The sequence below is a fragment of the Fopius arisanus genome, unplaced genomic scaffold, assembly GCF_000806365.1.
Source record: "Fopius arisanus strain USDA-PBARC FA_bdor unplaced genomic scaffold, ASM80636v1 scaffold00168, whole genome shotgun sequence".
Classification (NCBI taxonomy): domain Eukaryota; kingdom Metazoa; phylum Arthropoda; class Insecta; order Hymenoptera; family Braconidae; genus Fopius; species Fopius arisanus.
In genome coordinates this window covers 45,755-70,064 of record NW_011887907.1, presented here as the reverse complement: position 1 = coordinate 70,064, position 24,310 = coordinate 45,755, and the positions used below count along the sequence as shown (strand labels likewise).

Below are 24,310 nucleotides of genomic sequence, written 5' to 3'. Positions count from 1 at the left end.
ATATACATATATATTATAATATATATATATAAATTATATTATTTTTTTTTTATATAATAATATTTAATATTTTAATTTTTATATTATATTATACTAAATTTATATAATATAATATATAAATGAAATATAATTTATTAAATTTTAAATTACTTTTTTTATATAAAAAATTTTCAGACTTTTTTCTATCTTCTTTTTGAAATTCTATATATGTATATATTACCTTGGAAATATATAAATGTATATATATTCCAATGATAACACCCCATACGTGGACGATTTGGCGCGCATAGCGCGCCATATACGCTAGTATTTAAAATGAAGTACAGAATATTGTCGATTAATTTTTTGTGTTATTTGGTTTGTTTCGGCTTTGGGGTCTATGGACTTACTGAGCATTCGGGCGTGTTTGTGACACCCCGTGAAAGCGAAAGTACGATGTCTCTCTGTACCAAGAGACATAGGTGTTAGTTATTATGGGGGCACTTGTCTTTCACTCGAGACTTCACCAGAGTTTCATGTACGTAAGTTGAGGTCTGGGAGAATTTTTTACAGGTGTATATGCAGACTAATGACTCAAGCCTCCCTCCCGCGAGAAAAACCGAGAGATAAATGTGAGGCCAACGTGACGCCAAGACTCTTTTCAGTGGCTACCACTTGTCCTTCGACAATTTCCAAGAAGCCTTTCCAGGATCTCAAAGGTAGCGATTCACCTCCCCCTGATGATAATGATGATGATGATGAAGAGGTAGAAAATTGTCTCGTGACGAGACACTGATGATTACATCTTGGCGTTTTATTCGGTCAATGACGCAGTTCATTGTTATGAACATTGAGAATTCAGTTATTGTCAAGGGAATGATTGACTGATTCAATGGAACTGACAGGGATTGATCGAAATTCAAATGGATCTGTTATTATGATCCGGATGCCATCGGTAATCCAATTATTCATAAATAAAAAAGCTCGTGGTCACATGTGCCAGCACATGCTGGGAATGAATCAATTATTAAATGAAATGTGATTAATCTCAAATGAATTTGAATAATTCCCGAGAAAATAACCGGTTGAAAACTTATCATTGGTATTCGCTTGTTTTATTCTTAATCGCTGTACAATCCATTCAAAAATAAATAATCTCAGTTTATTTTTCGGGTTTTTTAATTAATTTGTAATAAATAGAGTAACAAATGCAGATTATTCACGTTTTTTTACGTTTTTTTTAGAGACTTCGATAGTTTGCTATTTCAATACTTCCATAACACTCATTCAATTTTTATTCAAGTTCATTTTATGAACTAATATAAAATTTTTGAAGGTCGAATGAATATTTAATATGAAAAAAGGATTATGAGCATTTTTGAATAGACTAGACTAAAAACGGAATTAATATTTCCAATTCCGTAATTTACGTGTAGATTTTTTCGGGTCAACGATTTAATCTCATCATCTCATTAATTCAAAGAGGAGGCAAATAAAATTGACGCGTCTCTCCTTACATCATGAAAGTGCGCAAGGCAGTTATTTGGAGAGTTGAGTGACTCAGAATTTCTACTGATGGATAAGATTCGAAAGAAATACAAATGACTTTCCCGAAGCTCTTCATCCGTGCCCGAGAGATTTCAAGAAAGTGATAGATTTCGAATGAATTCTAAAGTAACTTTCAACTGCACAATGTTATTTTAAAAACCCTTTTTTTTAAAGGCGTGGCAAATGCCAGTGGTAAATGTCCTGGATGCATATGTGACCGTCTTACCCGGTAAATTGTTGGACTATTGTTAGTTAATCACGTTTGGTTCAAGCTCAGAGTCATAAGGCGAGTGAAACTCGGTGGTTCATATTAAATATTCAATTGTGTCAATAATGTATCACGTGCGCCTACAAACCCGGAATTAGAATTGACATAGTCATAATTTTCTGGAGTGAAGGGGTTAAATGAAACAAGGAAATGCTTAACTAGAGACTGAGACAGTTTACGATCATTTCAGGATCATTACACAGAAAGAAAAATGCCGGAAAAATTACGGAACTTTCACGTATTCGTGGGGTGATTTTGGTTTTCGGGGAAAAATACTGTAAGTTGCGTGAAATTTTTCGTAGCGAGCCGGAATTTTTAGGAAACTTTCAGGATTATTTTACGGTACCTCCAGTACTTTTTCCCGTAAAGCCAGGTCACTCATCATTTTTGAAATACGAGAATCCGTACCGCGCGCCAGCGCGCGGATATGAAACGATTTTTGTAAAAATCTGTTACAACTTTGTAATCTCGCGCCATTTTAAACGGACCAATAAGGAATCGTGGCTTCATGATTTCGAGATTTTCGAGATAATCGATTGTGTCAAGCGTGTCCCTTTTAGAATAGGACTGTGTACTCAATTCTGTTAGAAAAAATGTTGGCTATTGTTTTTATGAGGGAAAAATTTCCTCCCCTTTGAAATGAAAAAACATTATGAAAGAAGGATGGTCTCAGGAAAGTACTTGAAGAATTTCCAGAGTGAGGGATGAAGACTTCATCAAGAAAAGTTCTTTACCAAGAAAATTACTGATTCCTACAGAAGTTAAAGTGAAAAATTCTCTGAAATTATCAGACACTTCAGCAAAATTCTCCTCATCTTCTTTTAGAAAAAGGACTCAATTGACAATCTCGTTAAGGCACTTCAGTAAATTTTTTTTTTTGGGCAGAGGGTGGGGGACCCATCAAACGCTCCGACCACTGATCTTCAGATACGTCATATAGAGATCAGTAGTCCCGCCACTTCGCTGCAATTTACGAAAAAAAAAAAATGAAATAAAAAATAGTTAGCAGACATATAAAGATCGTGTCAATAGAAAATTCTTTTTTTTAATTTCTAAATTTTTAACACATCGTCAATTATTTTTTAATGGTTTTTGAAAATGGCGCGCTATAAGATTCTGTGCTAATCCGATATCTTTGATGACTTTTTGGTGAGGGATCGATGGAGTCAGTCGTTTTGGGAATTCTGGGACGGATTTTTAATTATTGAAAGAATATATCTTTTAAATCTCAAAGAAATAGCACATTGTCATCTAGTCCCATTTAAATGATGTGGAGGTACCTTAATGGGCATTAAAAAAAGGTCAAGCTTTTTATTGCATCAATTTTCGTCATATTTTAACAACTACAAGTCTTTTTCAAATATCTGTGTTTGTAGATTGTAAAGAAATGGGTAATTCCTTTACCATTGACAAAATTACAGGTATTAATCAGTTAATTAATCAATTATGACTAATTCGTTGATTGCAAATAGCACCATTGACTGGATTTAAAGAGTATTTTATTGATTTTAGCTGAAATTCGCGCCGTTGGAAATTAAATATCAATAAAATATCAATGAAACAATCAAGTTTCGCTCGATCTTATGATTTAATTAATGTTTAATCAATGTTGAATGTTCGTATCAATTGCGTTCATGAAAGTGTTAACAGAATTATAAAATTTTCTTGAATTGCTTCGTCTATGGGAGTGACTTGATTTTTAATAACAGCGATTGGGCCTTCATAGAAATTTGTGTGTGGAGATGCGTGACGTAGGAATTTCGTCTGGGTGATTTTGATTTTTGAATTCTCAAAATTTTTTGAAATCTAAAAATTGAAATTGGAAATTAAGAGAAAGTGTCATTTCCAGGTTAATTACTCCATAAAATTGAGAGGAATCGGCGCAATAAAAGTTAATGCATTCTTGCCTTTGCAATTAATTTTTTTAAATAAATAAATTTTTTTATGTTTTCAGTATAATTTAAAACGGAATATTAATAATTATAGAGAAAACTAGAAAGTATTCAATTGAAAATGAATTTCATTCATTTTCAATAATCTATAAATTTTACATTTTAATATTTATGACAAAAATTAGTAATTAATTGTCGATAGATGATCAATGTTCTTCTGGCAGTGTAAAAGCTACGTTAAATTGAATGGCTTCACCTCATCACCCCAAAATCTCATTCTATCCATTTCGAAAAGGAAAACTTCTAGGAAAAAAAAAAAATGATTGAAAACTTTCCCAAGTGAGGAGTCACATCTAACTTTTCCCCATTCAAGCTGATTTGTGACTTTAGCAATTCTCCAGGCATGAGTCATGTTTTTGGTACGGAGTTGAGGAATGAGGCATTAAAAGTCACAGCAATTATCTTAAATGAGAGACCAGCAGGCGGTTGTGGTATTGGAAGGAGAGATGGCAAGAAAGCACTCATGATAATCACATCGTTGAGTTGTCATGAGTTATCGGTGATGCATCGAACAAACTTGACAAGCATAGCGCATTCAGGTACCGCGCAATAATCACGTAACTCACTTTCTAACAATGTACTGCTGACAGAAACAAATATTGCTTATTGTCAACGTTTCATTGGAATTTATTTGATTAATTCCAGTCTCAAATGATGGAGTATTCAACCTTTTCTATTTTTTCCATCCCAACGAAAACGCCGTATTTCCGCCATTTTTTCATTCTCAAAATTTGATTTTTATGAAATCCTCTACAGCATGAGGAAATGTAAAAAAATTATGTTTTGAGGCCGGGTCTGTATATATACGTACGATAAGTTACCTTCTGAAAAAAATGAACATAAAACGGGAGATAAAATTCAATCGGAAAAATCGAATATATATAGCCAAAATTAAAGTTTTTTTTCATTTTTCTTCCCGTTCTATGGGATTGATATGGAAAAATACAGAGTTTTTTCGTTTTGTCATTATTTAATGACGCAAAGTAATGCGAACATTCTTCTGTGCTTTTTCTAAATTAAAAAAAAAATAGAACTGTGGAGAAAATTCATGAACATGAGCCATTAAATACTGACAAAACGCGGAAACGTTATATCTTTGCACATCAACCCCATCGATTATCCGCCGAAAAATAGAAAAATATATGATATAAAAAAATATATATGGGCGTGGAACAATAATTAAGATTAATTATCAATTTTAATGAGATCGTTCCTGAGAATATAACAACTTCTTTAAATTTAATTTCTCCATTTAATTTTATTTTTTTTTTAATTCCTTTTTTTTAGTTCTAAACTATTTATCTGAACCGACTTTATCTGGATCAATTAAGACATACATCCGTTTGTGAAAATTTTGAAGATATTGTTATTTCTCGTTTTTTAATAAAAAATCTTGTGTACCCGATCTTGTGTATCGAGTTATTGGATAAGATGAAAGAATAATATCGCGAACACAATTGGTCCAACGGTTTTGCTGTATAAATACATTTTTTCAAATATTTCATAATCTACTGGATCGATTTAAATTTTGTTTTTTGAAAATGGTCGTCTCGGTAGCCGCTATGTAGAGCAATCAGAAAAAAATATACATTCATCAGAGCTCCAGACAATAACTTAAAAATTCGATAGGGTTTACTTTCTCACGAGATTTTGTTGAGTGACTTTTTGACTTAAGGGAGACAACGAAATTGATCTGCGGCTTTTTTACAGGGCGGAGTGAAAGTAACACGAAATTTCTAGGAAAGTTTCTTCATCTCGACCTGGTTAAAAAATATTTCTTCTACATAAAATTACGAATCCCTTTGCAGGTCAAGTTATTGAGTTAAGGAGAAGATGGAGGAATCCTTTGGATAAGTCACCGCGAAATTTATGTGTGGAGGACCTTTCATTGGACGTCTGACTAATTGGAACATGAAATGATATCTTGTTGAGAACAATACGTCACATTTCTCATCACCATTTCGTTAGAAGTATCGCGGGAATGGACAGCAGCTGTAGTTTCTTTTTAAAAAATCTGTGAACAATATTTTTATGAGATTTTTTTATTTCATAGTAAAGTCCTCAGTTGATTTTTATTTTTAATAAACTATTTATATATAATATAAATTTTTAATATTCCATGAAACATTTTAAATTCTGATAATTTTTTACGGAATATAGAAATGTACGAGAAATAACAGTAGATATATCAAAATTCTGGCAATTGATTTCTTTTTTTATTGTTCAACAACAGATGAGAATGATTATTAATTATAAAATTACTGAGACAAATTTCCGAGTAAATTGAATCGCATAAATATATCATTCCCATTTCCTGGTGGGAAAATATTTAAAAAATTAATAGATTCACTAATGGAGAATTCTACAGAAATTTAATTTCACTTCGTCACTGTAAAAAATTCTCTGATTTTATTACTTGAAATTTCAGGTGTAATTTTCCAACACCCAAGTTTATAGCGAAAAATATTTCTTTCCAATGAAATCCAGGTGAAATCCATAATCCATTTGTAACCGACTTATTCCCCCGTTATCACGTCTAGATTGGAAGTGATCGTTATATCCCCGGGGATAATCACTGCGTTCCTTCGCAGAAAGTCACGAATACCTCAGAATGAGTGAACCGTCCACTCACAGATCAATTTTCCAGATAATAGTGCAAAGCCGTCTCGCTAAATGATAAATAAATAAAGTTTTTTTTCTCCCCCAGCACAATACACCTCCCTACAACCTAATGTATTTTCAAGTGGAAAGCCACTTGTTGTGTGACGCATGAAATGAGCTTGTCAATTTGAATAAATTAGAAAATCCGTATTCGAGCAATGATGCAACGTAATGGACGATTCACATAATCTTAGCGATTAAAGAGCAATTTTAAATCGTCAATTGCATTCGTAAATGTCAGACAAGTTATAGAGAATTACTTGAAGTTACACGTTACATGAAGAGCAAAATATTTTTTTATTTTATCCAATACCAGAATTGTACAAAATGTACGTAATCAATCAATGAGTATGTCACACTCACACTGAATAAAACCTAAAATATCTAATGACTCCTTTGACGTCACAAAAATGTGGAACGCTATAAAAACTTCCCCGCTTCTATGTAAAAATGATTGCCGTATGAAGGACGGTGGTGCTCGATGTATACGAGAAAAGTGAAATGAAGAAATGGCTAGGAGCCGGATAGCTCAGTTGGGAGATCACCCGATGATTCATACGTACCCTCCTAAAATAAAATATCAGCGCTTTTTTTTATATGCACTAAACCCCTTCTTTTTTTTAATGCAGACAAACAATAAAAGAGAAAAAATGTCTTTGCTTACACACTAACGCTAACTAATAAAATCTGAGAAATAAAAAATCCATAATAACATTAAACTCGAGAGTCACTGCGTCACCATAGTTTATGCACGATCACAATTAATAAAACATCAATTTTTTTTGTGTACCTGTTTTTTTTTTAATGTATATAATATTTATATCGGTAAATAATGTAAGTGTACCGGATAAAAAAATATAGTTAATCAATAAAAAAAAGGAGAGTACCCGATGCATAATCGGAACGTCCCGGGTTCAAATCCCGATCTGGATTATCCATTTTTTCAGTAATTTTTCTTGTAAAAATGTCCAACGACTCCTTTGACGTCACAAAAATGTGGATCGCTATAAAAATATTCCCTCTTCTATGTAAAGAAATGTTTTTCCACGTCAATCTGATGAAGGGTTCCCCATAAATATTAAAAAATAAATAAATAAATAAGAAGGTATCGGCAATAATCCGGTAAATTTCGGTTGAGCATTGCAGTAATTTTGCCTCTCTTAACAATTCGATTCTCTCTGAATACTCCGAATTCTCGAAACATTCATTCGAAAGCAAAAACTGAGAATTCCTTACATGTTCGGGGGTTTGGATAATCATCTTTAATGAACGAAGTGAAAGTGTCAATGGGTTTTTTGTCGAAAAATTTCGACAGCTGCAAAAATGAACATTTAAACTCCTTTGACGCCTTAAACTTCAATCATTTTTTTATTGCATTCATGTCAACTATTATAAATTCATGTCAAGTATTTGTAAGAAGAACAAAACGTATCCATCAAATTATGACATTCTGTGTTAATCTCGATATTAATTAATTAATTTATAATCTTAGGTGAAAGTACTGAGACATCTCTTTTGTATAGATGTCTGTTGACTACAAAGAGATGTCTTCATGTTTTCTGTTGGAATTTTTGATCGTCAAGATTCATTTAAGTTATAGATTAGTATAATTTTCGCGAAATGGTAGGCGTTTAAAGAAGAAAGTAAAAAGGATTCTTCCTTTGTTGATATTTCTTTACAAATTTTGAGAGACAAACGAATAAGAATGAATTAATGAATATATTAAGAGTCCTACAACAACAATTTAAAACAAATAATAGTAATATTAAATTATTTTATCTGAAGTTTTATAAAAACTCAAGATTTACAAAAATCTTATTTTTCATAAATATATTTTTGATTTTCCGGGAGTTAAAACACAACTTAAGGCAAATATTCATGACGTTCATTCATGAATTCTAAACTATTAGAAATTTTTTGACATTACTTGTAAAAAACATGAGGGAAAAACATCCAAAAATAAAAATAACAATCGTGAAAATTCAGGGAAATTATTGGTTGTCATATTCAAGCAATTAACTGAATAATGAAATATCAACGAAGAATTCTCCAGAAACTTCATGTCACTTTGTCAAAAGATTATCACAAATTTCAAACTATTTTACATGAAATGATCGACCGATTCTATTCCATTGCACCACTTGCCTTCAATTTCCTTCTCATTACCCTCTACAGTTATAAATAAATGTCAGGATTACAAACTATTACTTATGACTGCGATTCATCGCCTGATTTTTATTAATTTCCCGTGATTTCCTGCGTTATGCTAACTGTTTCATGTCCGCTTTAAAATAAAAATCTTGGCATTTCTTCTCGTGATTAGATGCATTCACGAGACTTCCGCAAACTTCGCCTCATCCCTTTCACCTTTACCTCCGATTTAACCACGTGAAGCACTTATTATGAATCATAACATTAGTTTCCGGTGGCAGTTCCTTATTGCCTCGATCATGAAAAACTTCTACTCATCAAAGAGCCAGAAGTATCCGCCCTAATTGTTGCGCCCATACGCAATAACTCCATAATTACAAATTTTTTCCATAATAATCTCACCCAGGAATTCTCCCTCACACCCGTTAATTGCTAATTAGTGGTTTTTTGTATGCCAAAGGAGCAAAATATATTATACATTTTATTTTATTTTCTATTCATCGTTAATTCTGTGAAAATGGCGGAAGAAGAAATTGTTGAGTGAAGAGTCTCGACAACTTGAGACACTGAGAGGAACTTGGCTCGAGGCTTCCGGGTCTCATCTGGGAAAAGAGTCGAGACGATTGAAAAAAAAGAAGTTGAATATTTTCACAAGCTGTTACAATTACAGTCTCTCTCACGGGATAGTATTGCGAAATAATAATCTGGCCCACAACTGTTGAATCGAATTGTGCGATTGTCAGAGTCTGCGTTTGCTGGTGAATTCTCTTTTGTAAATTCAACTGGGAATTGTTTCGTGACTACTGGCACAGGTCAGGAGACGACAATGAGGGTCAACCGTTTACTTGTTACGGTTTAAACGGACATGCTGTTGCTATTTCGATTGTTACACGAGTACAATTCCATGAACTTGCTCTCATGAGTGTTTTTGGCTGGCATTAAACTGAGAAGAAGAATTTTTACCAATTTTTTTCAGCCTTCGTCATCTTCGTTCACTACATTAATGTAGTAATTGACATAAAATATTTTCAGGAGCTATTAATGAATTACCGTCAAAAATTTATCAGGATAAAAATATTTAACAGCATCGACTGCGCCGTTCTGATCAGCTGAAATCTAAGTTACAGAAATAATCGTTTCATTTACAACGAGACCTACTGCGCACTTCGTGCGCCGAATTTGAATTTGGCGGTTCGAGTTGACCAATGAGGAATTAGCCCTACGCGTTTCGAGATATTTCGACTCGGGCGAACTTCATTTTTGTGTTTCTACTTTCATAATAAGAAATTCCGAATTCTGATAGCTTTCATCGAGTTTTCTTCAACTGAAATTTCTGAAAATCAATATAATATTTGATTTTTTAATTCAATTAATTCGTGAAAATTGAGGAACATAAGGAGAGGTCGAAGGAATTAAAAGTGTAATTTAAAAAGATGTTCTTCTAAATGCATTACGTACAGATGAATTTATCTGAATTACATGGGAAATGGCTGCCCATGTCCAAATTTTATGTAATCAGCATTTATAATTATGATTATTGTAATCTCGTTGAGGGATTTCAATTAATCCCGTTGTATTTGAAATAGCGAGGAGAATTGAAGGTTTTTAGAGATTATTTGAGGCAATTATTTTACCGTTTAAGTCGAGTACATCGAGTACAATCCATTCACTTTCGAAATCAGTATATAGGAGGTTCGTCGTCTAAATTGCGAAATTGCTTCCTCACAGTGTGTCCCATGGTAACATTGTCATAGAATTGCCGCCTTCTCCGTAATATTTCCATTTCGCTGGCTCCCTCTTCTTCGTCATCACTCGTAACACTGTTTCTAATTATTACAAATGGTATTATTTATCTCGATCCTTGATTTACTTCAATAAGAATAATAATCCTATAAATAAATTAGATGTCATTACTATTATTGTTAAGGATGTTCTCCCGGTATTTTGTTATTTTTCCTATTTTTCTGATATTTATTGAAATCTATCGATTGGATGGAGATATGAAAATATAGCGTTTGTCTGTTAGATCATGATTTATCCTTTCACAGAGTTTCATTTCGATACATCAATTTTTATAACTTTTCGATAAAATTTATTGATTTTTTATTAAATTTTCGTGAAAAGTTAGAAAAATTAGTGTATCGGGATGAAAGTTTATGAAAGAATCAATCATGATGGAAGGGACAAACCCTATATTTTCATTTTTCAATCCGATCGATAGTTTTCAATAAATCTTAGAAGAACAGGAAAAATAATAAAAAACCAGCAAAACATCCTTAAATAACAAACGTAAAGATACTCTCGACAAAAGCATCTTTTCCTAAAATTAAATTTTAAGAGTGTCTAGCTGAATCATTAAATTATTTGATGAGTCAATGCAATTGTAAGAGAATATCCAATGAGGATAAATAAATGAAGTGAAACTGAAGATTAATTTATGCGCATCGTAAACAGGGAGCGAGTACAGGACACTAATTATTCGACTATAATTCATGGACGAAAATTATTGTTCTGAATTGAAACCTCCTTCCCACGTAAAATCACTCGGGGATAATAAAATTGCCTCTCAGTAATAAGAAACCCTCGAGAAGAAACTACATACGGAATTCGCATCGCTCCTCAAACGAGCGCATTTTTTTCTATTTTTTGTCCCACTTCGGGATGATTAATTTCTAGTGGAGATAATGAGGCGTAACTGGTCTGGTTAGACGGGGGGAAAAGTTCTACTTTTATTTGAGACTATAAAAAAATTATAATTCTAGCCCAAATGTTTGTCAGGAATAAATATATATGTAGATCTTTGTACATATGATTATATATTATTATATGTATTCACTTCAAGTTTTGTACAGTGTATAGTATTCATTTCGAGGAGAAACTCCTTATTATGAAAGTAGAAAGACAAAAATGAAGTTCGCCCGAGTCGATATATCTCGAAACGCGTGGGACTAATTCCTCATTGGTCAACTCGAACCGCCAAATTCAAATTCGGCGCACGCAGTGCGCAGTAGGTCTCGTATACTAAAATAAAAAAAACAGAATAATGAACTACATCGAATATTTCGTATCACTTTTTCGTTCACCCACACCGCTAAAATCGTTACTATATCAACTACGAGATTTGTTATCTTGCACTTATTACCGTTCCCTCATTAGTAGTGGTGGACTGCCGGAAAATTCGCGCATCGTAATAATGGGCTCATTAAAGGTTCGAGGAAGACCTTGGGTTGAAATACGAAAGTGAAAATTGCGATTGTATTCGTGGCGATTGCAGGCGGAGAAAAAATACTTATGTTGAGAACAATGCTCTGTAATTGTCATTGAATTGCGGAGCAATTGCAGTCAAAATACGGAAACAAAACAATTTACGCCAATAGTTTGCAATTGTTTGAAGTTATAATTTTTGCAAATGGTTCTACCGAAGTAATTCCAGTAAGATTAAAATATCTCAGTAAGGTTATTGTGGATGAATTGAACTTATTATTTAGGGATCTTGTAAAAAAGAAAGAAATGAAAGAGAAATGGATTCCAATGCACGAAGAGGAGTCAAGGAAAAATTTTGGTGATGTATGAGAAAATTTTTCATTAAAAAAGCTAATAGGAAATTTTCCACAAAATTATGCGTAGAAATATTATAAAAAATATAAATATAAATATTTATTGTGTAGAGGAAATTTTCCAGTGCTGACGAGACAATTTTTCTGTCCAAGAAATTTTAGAGCTGTCTTATATATTTTCAAGGTTACATAATTTCCATTATTACTTTCAGAAAATTTATCCAACTTCTCATCATGTTTTATCTAATCTAGGTGCTTCTGAGTCGCTGACATGTGTTGGAACTCTTCCCGAACTCATATTTAATTTCTCAACTGTCAATCGTTCCCCTCGATTTTTTCCCAAAGTTCTTTATCCAAGTTCATACGCCATATCGTTCAATCTAAGACAAAATACGTACATTGTAGACGGGAAGTTTTTACAGCGTTCCACATTTTTGTGACGCCCAAGGAGTCATTGGATAGGATTTGGATTAGGTAGGAAGGGGAACAGGATCATTTTCGATATGATTTTTACAAGAAAAATTACTGAAAAAATGGATAGTCCAGACCGGGATTTGAACCCGGAACCTTCCGATTATGCATCGGGTGCTCTCCTTTTTTTTAACAGGGTTTTTATTTATATAACACATCTCTATTTACAGTTGTCATTATTAAAACTAGTCTTAAAAAATTATGTAAACGATTGTATTTAATTTTTTAACTTTGGCCATGTAAGGCTCTCGTGTTAATACTTTATTTTAATAGGTAAATATTATTTTTATTTCAAGAAAATATTTGTACATTTTAACCTTGTATGCCCAAAAAAAGGAGAGTTGAATAAAAGATTCAACTTTTATTTTGGACTATTGTGAAAAAAAGGGCATCTCTTTATTTATCCAGGCATCGGGTGCTCTCCCAACTGAGCTATCCGGTAAGACTCTGAAACCCCATCAAAAATTGCACTCCCAAATCCATTTGAATCTCCAATCCTTCTAACTATCCTCCTAAAAATCTCCTAACTAGTGAGTATAAATTTTTTTTTCGTAATGCAAGATATTATCTTCTTGGAATTTTTTGAGCATGAGTTTCTTCACACGAGTATACAAGGACGCACTCAGGCACTTCTCAAAAAACTTTTTTAAAATTTCCTTTTGTTTGTCATGATCGTAATATGGGATATAACCGATAGATCGAGGTTACCCATCACACGTTCCACACATGTGAGCCGATGATACAGCAGTTTGAAAGTAGCGGTATTAAAAATGAACTTTAATCCCCTCGAAGAAAGCCAATTCTACGCTGATCCCAAGTGGTTTAATATGGAATCGCATGGTACGTCGTAAGCTTTGCATGAGTGACGTCTCGACGTAGGACGACGCCCTATCCTCTGTACAATACTCTTGCTTTCTAAAATAATCCGCAAAGGACCTGCGTGTGTGCAAACTCGCGTGCATCCAACCAAAAGAGCTACAACAAGAATAGTCTACGTGTGTGGGTGATACTCGCCTGTTGCCTACAGAAGACTAATGAAAAAGAAGCCCTCACAAAGAAAATTAAATCCGACATAAAGAATTATTCTCCTCTCATCTTTTTTTCTCATTGTTCTTTCTTCTCTCATTTTGGAGGGATTATTATTATCCTATGGTGATGTCGACGTTAATTATCGCTCCTCACTATGTCATGACAAACACACGCTTGCTCTTTGCCCTTATTGTGGTTTTTAAAGAAGTAATTACACTGTGTCGGGGAAAGAAAAATTGTAATCGGAATATTTTTTCCAAATTTTCAAAAGATTTCTGGAAATCTGAAAAAATTTGAAATGATTATCACTCGTGACCAATCAATGAACAGCAAGACATGGGAGTGATTTTAGGCTTTAACTTTCGAGAATTTCGATTCGATTCGATATAAATGTCCATCTCCCTTTACATAAGAATATCATTCAATAATAACGCTTCACCAATCACAAAACCATTTTCTTTTTATCTCAATTTTCTCACTCCAGCAATCTAAAGATAGTGCGACTATTAAAAGGATAAACATTATAACGCTAATAAGTGGCGTGATAGAAAGCCGTAACCAATAAAACAAACCACCTATCACTTACTCATGAAGTAGATACAGAGTGGCAACAGCAATGAGGCGTTATATACAAACATAAAAGTCCCCCTCAGTACGCAATGAGATAACAACAATGGTCAATGAATTCGAATGCTACGTTGAATACCTGAATAATCAATAAAAAGAGGCTCTGACCTATTGTAAAATAGCCGGAGGAAAAATATCTGACGGATTGAGAAACGTCAAGCGTGATTCATCGCTGTTGGAACCACAAGAGAGACAATAGATCGGCCTAGACTCTAGACTCTAAAGAGGAGAAACCATCGCAGACACACCGGAAAACTTGTAGAGGCACATGAGTTTATATACCGGTATATAAGCCGCAATAATCCTCATTTTCTTGGGGATCGGCCTAGTACTACCGTTCACAAGCCAGACGACCGCGTATTTACTTCCTCAGATTATTTATTCCCATTGGAGAACTGGATTATCCATTTTTTCTGTAAATTATTCTTGTAAAATTATATCGGAAATTATGCTGGTTCCCCTCCTACCTATTTAAAATCGTATCCAACGATTTGGTATGACGTCACAAGTTGCTGATGGCTGTATAAATTTTTCGTCTGCTATGATGTTGAAGGATTTATATTTTCAGTAAGGGTGTTCCACGCCCTTTCCGCCACAATTCACTTTTTTTTTATTTTTTTGGGAAATTGTCGATGGGACTTATTATTATCTTGTGCCTTTGGGAATTAATTATTACGTGACATACTGCGCACTCCGTGCCTCGAATTTGAATTTGGCGGTTCGAGTTGACCAATGAGGAATTAGTCCTACGCGTTTCGAGATATTTCGACTCGGGCGAACTTCATTTATGCGTTTCTACTTTCATAATAAGGACGAGACATACTGCGCACTCTGTGCGCCGAATTTGAATTTGGCGGTTCGAGTTGACCAATGAAGAATTAGTCCTATACGTTTCGAGATATTTCGACTCAAGCGAACTTCATTTTTGTGTTTCTACTTTCATAATGAAGGTTTCCTTCTGAATGAATTGATAAGAATCGAATGTTTCATGCTTTTGAAAGAATAATTGATGAGTAAATTTGAACATTTTTTCACAAGTTTTGGGTTTAATTTATGGACTTCGAAATATTCCCAAGGGCAATTGCGAGGCTAAGGTAGGGTCTTGAATGAAGATCGAACATAAATTTCTTTAGCGTATAGTTTATTCAAATGTAAATGCAAACTATTTCTCGCAGCCGTCTCTTTATCAATTCTTATCATTTTTTTCCGTTACTCATTAACATAAATCTCATGGTTGAGTGAGTTTGAGAGTAAAGAGAGTTGATCCAATACGGGGCTATGTAGATCATACGAAATATAGAGTTCGATTTTGAAGATGTTCTAGCTATAATCTGTCTTAATAAAGCAATTTATTTATATTTATATTATTATTCATTACTCTTAAAAATAATTAAATAGTCAATTGAAGACATAAATCAGAACGACATTAAGCAATTTCTCCCTAATATTCAATTGATTTTCATTTATGCATGGGGAAAATGAAATTTTCTCTTGCACAATGTCAATTTGATTATAGAAGGGAAAGAAAGGGTGAATTTAAAATGGCTTTTGGAGGTCTTCTGAGGGATTGAAAGTTGGCTCAAGGGTTTATCGGCACGCCACAGTGGTTTCTTTACCTAGCGTATCGGATAGCCGAATCCATAACCCGTGCCAGGAACGAACCGTCACCAACCGCTCAGCCCTCCTTTCATTGCTGATTTATGTATCTCACTGCGGACACGTAATTAGACACTGGAATCACCACCCATGAACTTTAAACGAGACTACTCTATGAAGACGAGTAAAAAAGTCAATCGCAATAGCATCAAAAAATTAATGATTTTTCTTAGTAAAGAAGTTTGCAAGAATAAAAATTCAAACCAGTGATGGACACTCCGAAGTTTATTTAGACTTTAAGGCCCAATATAAATGGTAATGCCTTGATAACTTTTAACTTCTTCGGAAATAAACTGTAAGTTCCAAAAGACTTGGTACGAGACTTATTCGGATTTCAAGTCCCAGAGGAGTCTTGGATTTTATTTTTGTTAAGTCTTCATTCCAACAGGACTTAAAACTTTATTTGGTCCAGGCCGTATGTCAAGGGGACTCAGGACATCAGAAATTGACATTTGTCAAGTATGGGATTTTATTTGATTGCCTCATTTGCTTTGAGTGAAATGGAAAATGATTAAATCTAGAGGTGAATTGTCCCTTTATTGGGAAAACCTGTTCAAATTTCAGGAAACAGGTTTCTAAGCTCTACAAGAAACATTCGTAAATGCTAGAAACTAAATTTCCAGGGACTTTACAAACGTTTTTTGACTAAACGTGTTTAACCAAATTTTTGAAAAAATGAAGATTCACTTTTTACTGAAGACAAAGATAACAAAATTAGCGCTTCTAGTAATAAGTATTCTTCAAATCGGGGACTAGTTGTCTAGAAATCAAATAGAGAGCACTTGGTATGGGTGCACAAGAATTAATAGTTATCCCATAAGTTTTTTGGCTTATATTATTATTTTCTAATTTTTCTTAGAACAGCATCCGGATAAGGAGAACAGTTTGTATAAACAGAAATAGAGAGAGATGAATGAACAAGGGCCTTTTGTAAAATGGGTCCAGAGTCTGAAAACTTTGGTTGCTATGAGTCAGTAGAGTTGCAGAGATCATAGGATAAAGATATACCTTCTGAGTGCGTTTAATAAAAGTTAATGACTAAGCCTAATTACTTTTATTATTTACTAATTCCTGTTCATAATCCAATATCAAACAACTTCATTTTTTTAAAAATGTCAATGTATGGTTTTTAATCTCAGGACTTTTCACTATCGCTTCTTCACCCAGGAACTTTCTCCTTCTTTAAAATATCTGCAAGTTAAAAGACAGAAAAAACTCTTTAAACATTCAGAAGCTAAAGATTCAATACCCCAACAGCTTCAATTTTCACTGAATTCTAAAAGTATTGAAGATTTGACGCTACAATTTTTCTTAAGCATCTGAAAAATTCTCAGCTTGTGATTTTTCAAAGAACAGATTTTCCTAATTTCAAATTATTTGGTAATCTTCCTTTCTGTCAAGCCATAATTTCCGAACCGTTTCCTTAGCAGTAAAATCTCGGAGTATTTTCTCCTAAAAATCTCTACCGGTAAAAATCGCTAGGTAGTAGATCTGACCTTCCTCCTAAACCCACTCCTCATCATTCACAATTACCATTACGAATTCATGTAAAATTTGACCTATCACGTACAACAAGTCAGCATTGAATAAAAAATCACCTCTCAAAAATGTGAATACACTTCCCTTAAATATTGGACCAATTGCGTAGGCTATAGAATGGAAGTTATCGCATGTAGACACGTCTTGCAATCCCGTACCTGAATAAATACTGGTGAGTCACGATCGAATGCTACAACCTCGGGGCATCACCACGCAAATATATACCATGTACGCTGAAATACAACTCCTGGAGGTCCCAAGTCGTGCCTCCATACTCTCATTACTTCCCCCTAACAATTCCCCTCTCCCCGGCGTCTGTACTCCTTAAAAATAATAATTTACATGACACTATCGTGGTACAAACAAATCGGCAAAATTATTATTCATAATTTTCCCGCTTTTAAATCCATGAATCATTCATCGTAAAAATTCGAGGCCATACCTTCGACAGTAAATTTTTCGGGCAGAGGGTGGGGGGTGAACATCAAACGTTTCGAAATTTCGTTGCAACCTACGTTAAGATAGTACCATACATCGAAGCAACGATAAGATTTTCATGGAAATCGGTACAGAGATACATCTTAATGCAAAAACAACTCAGTTAAATTTTTGAGAACCTGAATGGGCTAGAGCGATAGCCATTAATTTTCTTATTTTTAGACGATTAAAATAAAGTTTTATGGCAATTAACGGTTTTTATTGGATTATGGACAGGAATTAGTAAATAATAAAATTAATTAGGCTTAGACGTTAACTTTTATTAAACGCATTCAGAAGGTATATCTTTCTCCTGTGACCTCTGCAACTCTACTGACTCATACCAACCAAAATTTTCACGCTCTGGACCCATTTTACAAAAGGCCCATATCCTGATGCTGTTCTAAGAAAAATTATAAAATAATAATATTAGCCAAAACAGCTACGGGATACCTATTAATTTTTGTGCACCCATACCAAGTCCTCTCAACAGTTTTTTTTAGTTTTGAAAATTCCAAGGATGAGTTTTTCATGAAAATTTTTGACCGATATGTAGAATGTTGAAGAACATTTTGCGCGTTAAAGAATTTCCACTCATGGGCTATAAATACTGAAATTAATTAAGTAAGTGTTAAATTAATCGATGTGGCAACAAGGATACTCAGGTTAGGTGAGCTCTCATTACAGAAATACAACACACACATGGAAACCCATCACACCGACGTGCAAACCGTTGAGCAATGTTGTCAAATCGAACTACCGCGCTAATCAAAGTCATCAGTACTCTAACTTGACTCATTATGTACCAACAGTACTACCTTAAGAAGAATAAGAATAAGTTAAGAATTTCCATATCAACATCCACGTCAATCAACCTTCCGAATTATTAATATTGTTAATTATTCTTAATTGTTCTTCACAAAACGACACGTCATAAGACTTCGCTAATCCCATATGTTTAATAATTTTTATCCGAAAATCTATGGAGTCAATCGTTTTGGGAATTCTAGGACACATTTTTCAGTACTGAAAGAATATTCTAGAATCCTCGAAACCTCAATGCAATAGCACATTGTCACTTAGTTTAATTAAAATATTGTGGAGGTATATTAAATCAGCCAAAATTGGCCTTGGATCGCAATCAAGTACTTTCGCTCCGAAATCAAGGGATACTTGATCTGGATTGGTCTCGATCGATACGTGAATATCAGGAAAATTATTCGTTAAAAATTATGAGAGAGAGGGCTCGTGCTATGAGTCACGTTCACCGCGTCACAAATACAAACGTTGAATTTTATCCGTATGTACTCGCTTCATACCACAAGATTTCTCTGTACGCATACGCAATGCCACAACGATTGCGATAGAATTAACACCTGAAGGAATATTTATTTCTGCTTTGAACAATTGTAGGTCTTCGGTTTAACGTTCTCTTGGCATGCGAGAAATTTAATTGTGGAATCTGTCGATTGAATTAATCACGGATCTATGAATAAGTTGACGGGCTTTGGAAATAAATCAAGTGTTCATTATCAAAACCAAAAAAATATAGAAAAAAAATTCCAATCATTTGTGCTTATAATTCTGAGAATTTGTGTACGTATTTTTTTACCTGTATTAATGCACGTTTTCTTAGAAAAATTGAAAGTATTGATTCTTATGATTGTATTCGAGCACTCGAACGTGGGTGACCAAAATTATTACAACCAATATATTGCAACAAAAAATCGTTGTTTGTAATTTTGCGTAAGGATAAGTCATTCAATTATTTTAAGTACAACCTGAAGAAGAGAATTGATTGAATTTATTCTGACTTTATTGCATCAATCAGTTATTGGAGAATATTTTTCCATCGAAAATTAATTTGAAAAATGAGGAAAGCAAAATGAAAAAAAATATATGAAATATAATATGAAATATGAATTATAATTAAGATTATGCAAAAACTTTGCCAAATCTGGAGAATATATTGTAGGACCTATCGGTAAAAATCTGTTTCTTGCATGTTATGTATTTCATTTATTACATAATTTTAAGTAACAAAGTAAATTTGAAAAATAATAAAAATACAATTGGTTTGTCCTTCGAATTCGGAGTATTTCATATGCGTTCGCATGAATAAAGTAATTTTTTCCAGGACAAACCGGAAGTATTGATTCTACATATTCCTGCAAATTTCCTAATTTTAAAGCCATTGCATAGCTTAAAAAAATATATGAAAATCGCGAAATTTTAATGCACGGTTTGAATTTAAGATTGAGATCAGAAATTTCGCGGGCATTTTTTATTATTTCCGACACATAGATAGTCAAAAATCATGTTTTTTGAATGTTTTGGCAAATTATCGATGGGAATGATATGAAAAAATATAACGTTTTTTGTTTTATCATTATGCAATGGCTCAGAAAAATTTTAAATTTTTTTAAAAGTTGAGAAAAAATGGGCAAAAAGGTTTTGAAGCTTTATGAGTTGTTAAATAATGACAAAACGCAAAAATGTTCTATTTTTGCACCTCAATGCGAAATCAACTTTACCAGAAGCATGAAAAAGCGTTAATTCCGACTACAAACGGGTGTAGAACACCTTAATAAGGGTTAGCGTGCATACAATCTAGCCTAATATATAATCCAACTGGCCTGATGAAGTGAAAGAAGAGTATTTTCAATTTGTGTTGTGATGCGTGTCGCGAATTTAAATGTAAACCGACAGCAAGGCGATACCGTTAGCGATTTTTTTTTTAGCGCGGTCAACACGCTACTCAACGTAACTGCGGTGTTAAAACCACAAGAGAGGACAGAGGGGATTTAAATTCCATCCACCGATGAGACGAAGCCTGAAAGAAGGTAGACCAGAGTGTTGGCACTCGTTAAAAAAAGGTAGATGAGGAAATGAAGGAAAGTATATGTTATAAATAAATTTCGAGAGCACACATCCGGCGTCTGCCATAAACTGGATCAGTCGCGATGTTATTCTCGATTCCACCTTGACTGAAGTCTCAGAAATGGATCGAATATGCACCAACGGATGTCTCTTTAGTACTTAAAGTGGATAAATTGACCAGTTGAAATTTTTTGTTTGGCTTACCCGTACGACGAACTGGAATCAATTGTTGTTGAACTCATTGTGTAATCATTGTTTTCATAGGATGGAATGAATAGGGGCACGTGACGGTGCTCGAAGAGGGTCTGGAAGCCATCGGGTGATTGATTACTAATTGAAGAAGCATCATATCAGTTTCATGATGATATTGCAAAGGATAATTGTTCTAAATTTAATTCGGGATTTTTGAAAATTTGGGCTTTGGCTGTTGGAGGGTTCAGTTATTCCAGAAAAATTCATTGAAAACTGGAGTTTGACTAAATTTGATCTGATAGATCAGCAGAGGATATTTTGAAAAATTTCTTTGTCATATATCATACCACGAGATATTTAATTTCCATAATTCAGAGATTCGTTGCGATTTTTTCCAACGCAATTGAACAATTAAATTTAAATTTTGATTGTTTAAAATTTGAAATGTATATTATTTATTTTGGTATATCTCGCGAATTCCTGTTTACAAGCTTTTTTGACACAAAAGAATCCGTATCGCGCGCCATCGCGCGGGTATGAAACAATATCTGCAAGAGAGTTACGACTTTGTAATCTCGCGCCACTTTAGGTGGACCAATAAGGAATTGTAGCTTCATGATTTCGAGATTTTCGAGATAATCGATTGTGTCAAGCGAGTCCTTTTTAGAATACGATTACCGGGAACTTGTATCGAAAATCATAAAATATAAAAAAAAACGAAAATTCCGCTATTATGAATGATCAGATATTTCTGGAGAGTAGAATTGGTAATCGGAAATTTCTCTTTCAAAAATTATTTCAAACTCCGGAACTCCTAAGTTATTGAAAAAATCCTCTCCTAAATGGAAAAGATTTCCATCTCGGTCGAGTAGATCTTGAGATATTGAGGAAAAATTTTTAAAAAATGTCAAATTTCAGAAAATTATTTCATTTTATGATTTAATTTAATTAATCGTCAAAAACGATTAATAACATTTAAGACGATGTGAAATCAAAAATATAGAATGGAACACCAGAAATGGAATGAGTATATGCAACCTTAACCCATTCGAGTCGTCATTTCGATTAATCCCCTAGACAAATCAATGACTCACACTTCCCTGGAAGCTATAAAAATCCACTGAATATTTCTACAAATCCCATTAATGCGCTGTAGCGTAACAGACACGTGAGTTTTGACTCAGTCGTCCGAGCAACCCAGTGGGGGTCACCAGAGGCCCTAGATAATCAACCCCAGTATGACAAACTTCATACGAAGCCCATGTGTCGGCTATTCGGATCAATAAACCTGAGAACTCATTTTCTGAAGGTTCAACAGTGAAAATCACGTACCCCATTCGTGCATTAAGTACAGCAGCAAAGTCCCCTGGATTTTCCGCTATTATAACTCCATCTTCATTTATAACATCGGCAAGTGTTAGTCGGTGAAAACCATTTGCACTGGTATTGACACCACTTGAAATCATCAGACGAGTTGAATAGCCCTGGGGTGATAAAATTGTCGAGACTGTCAGGTCATCTTCGCTGAGCTCACCTGATACTTCAATTTCAGATGGAATTGGGAACATGAAGGGAAACATTGAGTTCATGATGTTGGTAAAATGTCTCACACTTTTTTTGTCAATGACATAAAATTCGATTTAGAAGGAAAAAATGAAGGGTTTATTTTCAATAACCGAAATTTCAGAAGGAAATTCCAATCTAATATGAATATTCATTGTGAAATTCTATTGCACTTTAAAATTACTTATTTTTTTTTTTAATATGAAATTACAATATTTTTTTCACTTTTAAATCGTATTTCATTGTCTCGTTTTTTATCAGTTTGAGGAGAAAGTTTGAATACAAATTTACTGATTCATTTGTCCACTAAATTCTGGATTTTCGATCACAAGATGTTTTAAAATTTTAGTGGAATTGTACAGCCCGGAAAATTTTTCCAATTTTTCACTCAAATTTTCGAAAATTCAGCCAAAACTTCTGCACCATTAATTTCTAAATATTTACAAAATTATGTAAATATAAATTCATTATCTGACATTCATATTTACAGTATTCTATAGATATTTGAATTTCATCCAAGAGCGACAAGTAGAAAAATTTCAGTTTATAAAAAAAATTCCAACAATTTCCAACGCCATAACAATAAGCATCCCCTCAATTTTACTTAAATTAAAAAAAAGAATGCCCTGAACTTCTAATCACTATCGATGAATCCATTTCCTATTAATTATCTAAACAAACGAAATTTGCAAAATGTCCAGATAACTGAGAGATAAATTAAACATAAGAAATTATCTGTAACGAATCCAGTTGATTGCCAAATATTTCTTTCGGCGAATTCCCCGAAGTCCCCCATTCCCAAGAATATCCCCCAAACAATAAACATCATCCCCAGAACTCTTTCAACTCATTTAATTTCCCCACTCAACAGAATACTCATCTCCATTTTACTTGAGAAAGCATCTGAAGTTGAAGGATAATTGGCTCCAGAAAACTCCGGCAAATTTGGTGGTCTAACCGAGATAGCAAAGGGGGTAGATTCACTGGAGCTAGTTTCCTCGAGCGAAAAATCCTCCGTTGAATATTCTACGTCACTCCCAACCTGATTCATATCATTTGATCTATGCTGATCTCGATCAATATCTGGTTCACCTCCCAATCCCATCAACCGCCTGAAGTGATTGCCAAAGTTTGGTAGATTCCATCTGATCTAAAGATTTGACAAGTAATCAAAATGAAAACGAATGATGAAAATCCTAGGATATACTCTTCGATTCGAATCACTCCTGACCAAGTAAATATGACAGTTACGAAAACAAACCATTTCACATAGTCTCGTGGTTATGGAATTGTTAACCCTTTCATCATTCGGTAAATCTTCCTGCAATGATGACTCCAGTCGTTCTTGTGACATTATTGATATTGATTAAAGTATACGAAACTCATGATTTATTTATTTTCATGCTTCCAATGATACTGATGAATAATAATACTTAAAAATCAAATTTATGTCAATGTGACAGCCATGATGATAAATAACTCGAAGTTAACTTCATGAATAAATAAGTTTTTTTTTTCTTCTAATTTTAATTGACGAACACTGCATGGTTAACCGAATTAATTTGATGTGCCTTGATTACTGAGAAGACCAACAGTATATTGTCCCACTTTTTTTAATTCAATGCGAACCGTATCAATTCGTTGACAATGAAAATAATTATTCCCCAGAGTTCGAGGTTCTTATGAATCCTGAGAAGTACAATAACTGAGTACAATAACTAATACATATACTGGCAATGAAAAATTCATTCGGAATTTAC

General features: G+C 33.7%; 2 protein-coding genes across 8 annotated transcripts in view; both read right to left on the bottom strand.

Moving 5' to 3' along the window:
* Positions 1-24,020, bottom strand: part of LOC105272389 (uncharacterized) — a 38,904-nt gene extending 14,884 nt beyond the window's left edge. For 3 of the 6 annotated variants that reach the window (XR_892750.1, XR_892749.1, XM_011314507.1), the window contains exons 1-5: positions 23,812-24,020; positions 23,442-23,700; positions 22,320-22,527; positions 21,000-21,125; positions 10,194-10,385 (exon numbers count right to left, since the gene is read on the bottom strand). Coding sequence is in view for 4 of the 6 variants with exons in the window: in XM_011314507.1 (XP_011312809.1) it covers positions 10,238-10,385; positions 21,000-21,125; positions 22,320-22,527; positions 23,442-23,700; positions 23,812-23,904 (834 nt within the window). In the remaining 2 variants the exon portion in view is untranslated. Of the gene's footprint in view, positions 1-10,060; positions 10,386-17,022; positions 17,091-20,367; positions 20,749-20,999; positions 21,126-22,319; positions 22,528-23,441; positions 23,701-23,811 lie in introns of those variants that run through there. The other 3 variants (XM_011314510.1, XM_011314509.1, XM_011314508.1) reach the window with 3 other exon arrangements.
* Positions 1-24,310, bottom strand: part of jvl (javelin-like) — a 99,364-nt gene that overhangs the window by 72,607 nt on the left and 2,447 nt on the right. The gene's annotated exons all lie outside the window — the stretch shown is intronic.